Source organism: Amia ocellicauda, chromosome 4 (assembly GCF_036373705.1).
Source record: "Amia ocellicauda isolate fAmiCal2 chromosome 4, fAmiCal2.hap1, whole genome shotgun sequence".
Lineage (NCBI taxonomy): Eukaryota > Metazoa > Chordata > Actinopteri > Amiiformes > Amiidae > Amia > Amia ocellicauda.
The window spans coordinates 40204567-40214396 of record NC_089853.1 but is presented as its reverse complement, the minus strand read 5'-3'; the positions used below and the strand labels follow the sequence as shown (position 1 = coordinate 40214396).

General features: G+C 51.5%; 1 protein-coding gene across 1 annotated transcript; it reads right to left on the bottom strand.

The window, feature by feature from the left end:
- Positions 1 to 1035: 1035 nt before the first annotated feature.
- Positions 1036 to 9830, bottom strand: trib3 (tribbles pseudokinase 3). The gene is made up of 4 exons (XM_066702181.1): positions 8487 to 9830; positions 6758 to 7048; positions 4591 to 4883; positions 1036 to 3445 (listed from the first exon to the last, which is right to left on the bottom strand). Exons 2-4 carry the CDS (start codon positions 7046 to 7048, stop codon positions 2974 to 2976), a joined length of 1056 nt encoding a protein of 351 aa, XP_066558278.1. The 5' UTR covers positions 8487 to 9830; the 3' UTR covers positions 1036 to 2973.

Genomic DNA, 9830 nt, shown 5'->3' with positions numbered 1-9830 from the left:
TGACTTAAATAACGGGTAGCACGGGGGTCCAGTGATTAGCGCTGCCGACTCACAGTTCTTGGGACCTGGGTTTGAGTCCAGGTCTAGGGTTTCTGCCAGTGTGGAGTAGGTCTGTTCTCCCCATGTCCAGGTTTAGTCCCACATCCCAAAGACAGGGTGCTTAGGTTGATTGCCCTGCACTCATGTGTATATGTTTTGTGATGAACTGGCCTTCTGTCCAGGGTCTGACAGTTCCTTTTCGTGGCACCATCAGACCTCTGGGAACAGAAAACCTGAAATTTGAGCGAATGATTGAGCGTTTGAAAAACCGAATGCTTAGCGGATGACTCCTTCCACATGGTTTTAATGTTATTGCATAATCTCAAGAGGCTTTTTCTGTTTTTTTATTTATATTTAATTGCACTGATGTTCTTCTGCTGCAGATCCGTCATCAATTTCCTAAATTAAAAGGATGAAAAGCTAATGAGTCAGCGCACACTTCTCGAGCTGCCAATTCAGGTACCACCGTCCTCTCTGCCGCCCAGCCGAACCCAATCCGAGGCTGGTGACGAGTGGGACAGTAGTTTTTGCATTAAAACAATACAAAGCACAGCCTTCCTCCGGCGCGTAACAGTGCAGCATGCCAGGCAGCCTTGTTGGTCTGCGTTTCTAACTAATTGGAAGCAGAACTGCCACAGGGTGTCACGTTTCTAGGAAATTCATGGAGTTCCTTCCAAATGCAGCTCAGACTCAAAAGGCAATAGTTTCATACATTAACAGAATGACTGATGTGGGCCAAGAAACGCAAGCGATTAAAGCCAGCTGCATGGGTGCTGTTGTGCTCGAGGATGGTGTGAGGAGTCCAGCAACTGGAATAATGAAATCTGAAATCCGCATCTGGAACGAGTCAACAGACTGCGCTAGACCTCCGCTACAGTAGTTGTTAAGCCTGTTTAAACTACTCCAGAAGAAAAATAAAGATGGCTTTTGTTTTTGTAGACCTGCACTCGTTTTGAAACTGAAGATGTGCACACATTAAAATTAAAATCCAGGACATTTGTATTTTTAATTTTTTTTTATTATGGTTTTATTTTGTATTGGCAACAACAAAAATACAATCACTTCTCTTGCATAAACAAAAAATAAAATAACCCCCCCCCTCCCCAAAAAACAAAACAATGTAGTGTGTGCATTTCTTGCAAAAATTACAAAACCATATTTACAAATTCACAAATGAGTTTACGTGCAGCACAGACGCTCAGTGGCACGGGGGCCACGCGAAGGGGCCATTGGGTCGGCTCTGCACAATGCCTCGTGCTTGTTCCATAGGTCGACAGGATTTTAATGCCATCTTGCCCTTATATGGGGATTCTTGTAGATCTAAGCAAACAAGAATCTGGTATCTTCTTCAGTCTCTATCCAACTATCTCTATCCACCACCCTCCACACACACTCACACACAAGCTGTTGCCCCGTCTAACCTTTCCGACAACCACCTTCCCGTTTCCAATTATATGATCCGTCGTCCTTTGCATTAACAGGAACGATGCACCTTGGAAAGGGTGAGACTTGTGGGGGGGGATGCGTCTGCAATGCTAATGCTAAGGGCGGAAAAATATTCACTGCTGACCTTTTAATGAGGGGAAAGAAAAAAGGGTCCGGATGTGCGGTGCAGACGGGAGGGGCTGCAGAAAGACTCTTTGGTACAAAACTCCTTAATGGATGTGGTTCAGGATGGGGGCGGAAGGGAGGAAATAGAAGAGCAGGGGGGAGGAGGAGGAGTGGAAAACAGAATCTGGGAGTCCCGCCGCCCCCCACCCGCTGTAATAAAGGCACTTCAAAAGATTGGGCCCGGGGTTCCACTACAAATAATATGTAAACAGCACAAAGACAAAAGGCACACTAAACATATTGTGCTTCAAGTGTTCCAGGATTCGATTCAGTTTCGGAGGTATCTGACGTCAGTAATGCTACGCCGATTTCCCTGTCCTCGGCGAGGCTCCCCCCGACCGTCTCGCGTATTGTCGCGCTCTCTTCACACTGCTGTGCTCGTCACAAATGTAGCTTTATGCAAAGGGGAATACTGGTAATGAATCACGGCTATGTACAGGCGGTGCCATGACCGCACGAGGCACCGGCGGGCCGCAGCTGACGTACGCAGCCCGTTGACCACACAGGAGGAGGAAGCGACCGGTCAGCGGTGTCCAGGACAGTAATGCGTACGAATAAAACAAATACTATCATTCTGAATTGTGCTGAAGGATGCTTCTCAGCTTCCACCTGAACTTAATGCCAGCAAGCAAGTCATCGTTATCTTAAACCAGGCAATGTTCTTTAAGAAAAAGAAAAAAACAACAACAGGGTCTGTCCACTGTTCCACTGTGTCCACCAGCTTCTGTACAAAACTAATTTTGATTTTAAAATATTTGTTTCATAGATATTTGTATGCCTATGTAACACAATGGCCCTGGCTTGGCTTAGTCTCTACTGTGTCTTCATCACCGGCCTCCTGGTGCAGTGTACACCGCAGTCCTGTCATCTCCTGCTGGACACGCGTTTGCTACCATGTTCAATGCGTTAAGGACATGAACAAAATTGTATGTCGCTATGTCAGGCACCTTCAAGGCCTTTCACAACCTCAGATTGTACCTCTGAAAAGTCTGTCAGTCTCACACACAGTCCCGCAGCGACGTTATCCACTAGTGTAACTGCTACAGATTTCAGTTCTCGGCAGATCGCTGTCCGCGCCGCAGCACCTCTCTGCGGGGCTCAGTGGCCCGGGACGGTGCCGAGTCTTGGTCCGGTGTCCCCTGGCCTGGCCCTGCACGACGCTCCCTCTCTCTCCTCTCTCTGCATCGGCCTTCTCCGAGAACACTGCCACCGGCAACAGAGAGAAGGGGAGAGCGGAGTGTAGTCCGGGTGCAGCCCTGCCATGTTTTCTTGTTCATTTTATATGTCTGTCTGTTTATTATCTTATCCTTTAAAAAGAAAGAATTATAAACAGTCAGCATCTTCACTTTTGTCGAAGTCCGGCACCACCTGGTCGGAGCCGCTCCTGTCCGTGGGGCCTGCGGAGGGGGTGGCAGGAGGTGCCCCCCCACAAGTGAGCCAGGGGTGTAGCAGGAGCTCGGAGGCCTCCAGCCGTTCAGTAGGGGACTTGCGCAGCATGCAGCGCACCAGACACTTGGCCCTGGGGGACAGGAACTCGGGCACGGAGAACATGCCCCGGCGGATCTTGCTGAAGAGGGCGGCAGGCTCCACGTCCTGGAAGGGATAGCGCCCCACCAGCATGGTGTACAGCACCACCCCCAGGCTCCAGATGTCCGCCGCCTTGCCAGAGTAAGAGTGCCGCGAGTTCAGGATCTCGGGCCCCACGTAGGCCGGGCATCCGTGCTTGTCTGTCAAGGAGTCGTCCTCCCCCTTCAGCAGGCAGGAGTCCTCCAGATTTTCCAGCACCAGCTTCGTCCTGCGGAGAGAGAGAAAAACGTATCGGTTACACCTTCAGTTTCTAAAATGTCTACACGTGCGACCCTGTGTTATTCTGCTCTGGAGATCTAAAGGGAGGACTGGAAAAATTGAAAACTCAAACCAGGACTCCCCCCACCAGAGGTCTTTATATCCCGTTTTAGTGTGTTCGGTGCTAAAGTGCGCTATAAATAAGTATATATAAAAATACATTTAAAAAAGACACGATCGCTGTGTACAGAATCAGGTTTCTATCCGTACAGGCGAGGTGACTCACTCGGCTGATGAAAACTGAAACGCTTCACCTACTCAGAAGCGTCTCGTCTATATTATAATACAGTGAAGATGAGATAGCCGGGGTGTTCGTTTTTTCTCTCTTTCTTTTCATGTGGTTTGACCTTTTGCAGAATTATAAATGGAATATTTATGGCAGGAGGCAGTGAAAGAGAAAAACATGTATAGAAACCACCCCCCCACCACCGCCCCCGACACACACAAACAGCAACTAATCTCAGCGGCAAACATGTAGGCCGGGGCATTCACCACCGCGGCACTGAAGCGCCCTGCCTCTACGGGCTGAGGTGATCTATACAACATGCTGTCTTTCTGCAAACAAAAAACGGTTGCGTGACGTTCACATATTCCTGAAAGACCATTCTAGTTCAATTAGGTCAATTAGGTAAGAAACACCCTGAAATCCATGACATCGAGTGGGAGTACAGAACGGTCTGTAGGATTCTCTTCTCCTTCTCAGTTTAATTCAAGACTTTTCTGAAACGCTCTAGTGCAGGGGTTTTCAAACCGGTCCCGGTCCTGGTCCTAATTGAATGGTGTATTGCTTTGTTAGGTCAATAAACCATTCAATGAAGTAATTAAGACCTAGGTTGGAGCAAAAACCAGCAGGGCAGGGGGTACTCCAGGACCGGTTTGAAAACCCCTGCTCTAGTGGGACAGAATGCATGAACAGGATTGCCCGGGCCAGCTGTAGTCCTGTAGGACGCAGCAGGAAGCACCAAAAAAATAATGCAAGGGGCCGAATGCAGAATTTGACCGCTAAATACTCCCTCCAGGTTAAGGGTGTGGTTTTGCCGCGAGTTATGTGGCAGGGGGTGTGCTGAGAGACTCAGCCTGCGGGTCTGAACTCACCTCTGGGGGTCGGCGAACACGAACTTCCGCAGCTTGAGGTCCCGGAGCACCACGCCGTGCTCGTGGCAGTGGGCCACCGCCGCCACCATCTGGCCGAAGAGCTGGGCGGCCTCCTCCTCGCGCAACCGCTTGCAGGAGCGCACGTGCGAGTGCATGTCGCCGTAGCTGCGAGCGAAGAACACGTACACGCTGCGCTCGCCCGTCACCACCTCACACACACGCCGGATGTTCTCATGGGGCAGCAGCCGGGTGTAGGGGGCAATCAGCTCCTGGTACCTCTTCATGGAGAAGACCTGAGGAGAGAGACAGAGGTCAACATCCAGAGCAGAGCAGCAGGATGCTGAAGAGCAACTTTTGGACATTTCTGCACTACAACAATGGAATTAAAAAATTCCATTCTGCATAAATGACCCAATCTTAGGGAGCGTTAATACATAAAAGCTTTAATACACAAAGGAGAGGAAAAAAAGAAAGAAAAGCTGGTGGAAACATTCATAGTCTGCAGCCTCCCACCGCTGGAGGCCATTGTGAGCAGGTAAGATAAATACAACCATCTGTTCAAAGAGGAAGATGAAAAGCCGCAGACCCCAGCAGTGCGTCTCCGCCGTGAAAGGTCAGAGAGATGCACAGGGCAGTGGGAGAGGACTAGGCAAGCGTCTGGCTGTGGTCACGCTGCTGGATTATTCTCTGGGGGGAAAAAAAGCGATACCCATCCTCAGAACTCCGTGCAGGGGAAGAGGACTGTGATAGGTATGCAGCTACAGAGCCCTGCAAGAGCCTGGGCGTCAGCAGAACAAACTGCAGGGGAAATACACTCAAGAAGGAAGAGATTGGCCATCTAGTGAGCGCCTCATCTCTGAAATGCGTCTCGCTCTTAAACAGGGTTGGATGTGTTCAGAGAGAGTGCGGCAACTGGCTTACACCCACTTCTTGCCAAGCCACAGCGGCAGGACCAGTCTGTGTGAGGGGGCGCCGGCTACTGTGTGCACATCTGTGCGTCAGGAGGACCCCCGTTCACTTTGCAGGACTTTGAAGTTATAGTCCTTTGATTAGCGTATTGTGTACCCCCTGCGCCATGCAGAGTACACTTGGGTGGGGTCCCTGTCAGTGGCTGTGGTGGCCAGTAGGATTTTGCGGTAAACCAGGATTCCTCAGTTGGGGAAGTGGAGGGGCTGTGCATCTGCTTTGATGGAAATCTTGTCCATTTACATTTCAGTTATTCATTTATTGTTTGGTTGCCATGCACGCGAACCCCGGCTGTATAGCATAGGCATTCATAATCGTTATTCTCTATTAAAACACGCCTGCTCTGCCGTGACAGTGACGCACCGCGCAGCTAAATATAACAGGCCGTATCGCCCCATGCCTCCCGCACACCTTTCCTTCCCCGTGCCATTGCGGATTGCCGAGATTCCTTGAATAACAAAAAGCTGGCATTTCACTCCAGTCACTCTACACACACCCTCTCTCCAGCCATGCTGTGTGTGAATATACAAGCGCAGATAACAGACTTATATACTTTAGTGGCTGGCCAACACAATTGCGGGCGTGGGGCTGTGTGCGTCTGGGTGTTTGCGTGCGAGCGTGTGTGTGTGCAAAGGTTAATTACAGCGAGGTTATCGCGCACACAAGATTACTCATGTAATAGAAACAGCCCAGGCAGCAAGGACGCCATTCTCCCTTCAGTTGCACACACTCGATCTTTGTCAGGAAACAAACACCGACGGATTGCTTACGCTTTATAATGCCTCGACTCTCCTAGACCCCTGCTGCACTACAGCTACTGTGTTACGTCTCATTGCAGCTGACTGACCTCTGGTTGGCTCTACCTCACAGATAAGAGCCTGGTGTCTTGTGGTTTCCCTTCCCTCTAATGGGCCATTGAAGGCCGTTCTCCTTCAAGCAGACCTACCTAGCTCTCCAGGCCCAAGCAGGCAGAGGAGGCAGTTGGCCGGCCCAGAGGCTGACCACTGTCTTTGAACCATCACCATCATACCATTATCAACGGTAACATGATGTCTAAGTAAAGTGGTATCACACTGTATAAGCCAGAAATGCAGATAACTGTCAAAAGTGCAACACAACAGTAGCTAAGGTGCAAAGAGAGACACTCAGGAACACACACACACAAATATCTAGCGACACACAAGAGATGGGGGGGCCGTACCTTGCAGGTATACTCCTGCTCGGTGACGCTGTGCACGGCCCTGTAGCTGTGCGCTCCCTCACTCGCCTCCAGCAGGATGTAGGGTCCCACGCGGGAGACGCAGGGCTCGGCGCCCCCGGGGCAGGGACTCTGGGAGAGCGGGCGCAGGCAGGGCACCAGGCCGGGCGAGGGGGGCTGGCTCAGGCGGGGGCGCTTGCATTTCGGGCTGTCGGCGTCCAGGGAGTCCTCGAAGTCCAGCCGCTTCAGCCTCAGGGGGAGAGTGCGGGGAGCGGGCTGCACGTTCACACTCATCTGCAGCAGGAAGAGAGGAAAAGAGAGAGAGAAGGTGTGAGTGACAGGGTATGCAGTGTGGGTCAGATGCCACAGTGCAGATCAGGGTCAAGCAGCCTTCTGTCGGGCTCCATTGCAAAAAAAAAAATCCACTTAATGCTTCATTATGCAATTGCTATTCAGACGCAGGTCAAGTAGGTAATTACAGCTGAAATAAATGAATAAAAGTGTTTGGATGGCAGTTCTGCAAGGGAAGGGCTGAAATTACCTTCCCCTGACCTTGTGTTTGAGCGTGTCTCAATTGTGTCTGTTATCTGCTGTATGGTTACCGATAATGAAACCTGTTTTTACTCATTTGTACTGGGGTACGACCTACTGTTCTACTGTAAAACCCAAAGTGCCAAATTCCACGCTTTGCCAGCCTTCATAGTTTTTCGACGAGCAACTTCTAGCAGCTAGTAACCGGAGCAATCTCCTGTGATGCGGCGTGGAGGGGGTGTCTCCGCAATGGGACAGCTCAGTCTGACACCCCTTCCATAAATACTCTCCAGTGACAGGAGCGGAAGCCTGAGTCACCGGCGCTGCGAGAATAGACGGGGCGAATATGAGGAAACAGCTCGGTTTTAGCAAGACGCCCGCGGACCTGCCTCATATCATTACTCAGCCTGAGCAGCCCGGCCGCTCTCGGACAGTGACCAGTGTGTGTGCGTGTGTGTGTGTGTGTGTGTGTGTGTGTGCGTGTGCGTGTGTGTGTGCGTGTGTGTGTGTGTGTGTGTGCGTGTGTGTGTGTGTGTGTGCGTGTGTGTGTGTGTGTGTGTGTGCGTGTGTGTGTGTCACAGTCCGGCTCACTGCGCCGACACAATGCATGCACGGCACTGAGTCTGCAACCGAGAAATGACATCAGAGCACCCCGACAGTCATTTATTCCACACATCCGCACTTTGCAGCAGTGTATTCAAAGGGGATTTAAATAGACGGGCGAAACACTGAAAACATACAAGCCATACATCATGTGTAACCTAAACGCACACCTCGGAAACGCATTTACACAGCCGACAAAGCCCCAGCTATGAGATGCATTTTTCGAATCTGTAGCATTAAATAAAAACCTGATACCCGTTGTAAAATGATAGACGTGCATTTTTGCAGAATACGCAAGGCAGAGCCAAGGGTGGCCGGGATTTGGCATTGGCACAACGGAGCTGCATGAATGGCCCATTCAACCCGGCTTTAAAAGCAACAAGCCGGTGGCCCGTAAGGGGCTATTGCACCATCCCTGTAAAGCAGCCCGACATAGTTGAGCACAATCCCACGCAGCCTCGCCACTGCGGTTGGGCACGCCTGGCAGCCCCGTCCCGTCGCCAGCAGACTTCCAGTAAAGCATTTAAAAGGACATTAACGAGCGCTGAACCAGCGGCGGGGAGAATGAAACCCGCAGGAGTAGCACACAGGCTCGTACCTCGTCTGAGGGAGACAAAGGGATCTCCTCCTCGCACCGCCGAGCCGCAGATGGTGAAGCCCGGCCGCCTGGAGCAAGTCTGCGTGGAGAAGCGGGACGGAGTTAAACCAAAGACCCCAGAGATCAGACTCAATCCGTCCGAGATGGTGGGATAAGTTCCCCAGCAAAGCTCTGCCCGCTCCGCGCCGGGTGCGCGGCGAACAGCAGCAACTGGATTTGGAGACGCGTTTCCTCCTGGGGGCTCAATCCACAAGCGCCAGGCCACAGCAGGTTCCCTTTAATCCGCCGGGAGGGCCGCCTGCTTTGTTGGGGGGAGTCGGTAGTGGAGAGTGGACGTCCCGGTGCTGGAGAGCTGGCGGCCGGGCGCACGGCTGATGCCCGGGTGGCAGCGGCGGCTGTGGCGACTCTTTGTTCCCGATTCCCGCTGGGCGGTGCGGGGTCGGGGTCGCGGTCGGTTTGGGCTCAGATGCCCCAACTTCAACACAAAGCCAGATGAGCGCGACTGCAGCTCGGCGATACCCGGGATTGCTCGACGCCCACGGTGCCGTGCCAGTTGCGCGCACACACGCAATACTTTAGTTTTGTTCTCAGTCCAGGTCGGAAGGGATCGAGGCGGGTCCAGTCGATGTATGTGCGCGATAGTGATTTAAATCAATATTGCTAGGACGATTCTTCTTTATTTTGGCACCGATGTAATCCTTGCACCCGTTTCCCTTTTCCTCCCTCTCTCTCTAGCACATTTCAGCCCAGACGCGCTCCGTCCGTCCGCCTGCCTGACTGCGCCGCCGAGTCTGATGGAAACTAATTCAAATATCCTTCCTCTGCTGTTTCAAGTTGATGATGGTGAACAAGCAATTGATTGCAACATCCCAGGCCCGCCCTGCGCGTCTGACGACACCGGCAGGGTTACATTGGCCATAATTGCCCCGCCGCGATGTAGCGCTTCACTGCGCTGTTTGCGTAAAGCGCTACGTTGCGGCAGGGCATTACGCGCCCTGTAGGGGCTCTTTGTAGCATGTTACGTTACAGGAACTGTGCTAATAACAAGTGAGACATTACCAGACTTTCTGTAATATTTATTTTAGACAAGGCACGCAACAGTCTTTTTGTGTCTTTCTTTCGCAACCCGACAGACACCCGTCTTCAGCTCTTCTTACAAAGTGAAAAAGTCGTCTTTGGTCGGTAACAACGGTACGCAAAAGCGACAGCAACACAAACGCACTTCACAGGGCGATCTGCTGGTATCCGGCGGTTGTCATTTTGTTACAATGAACCCAAACTGAGTTGAAAACCAGCAACACGTCTAGCTGAAGTCAGATGTGATTTTAGATTTGCACCAGTCTC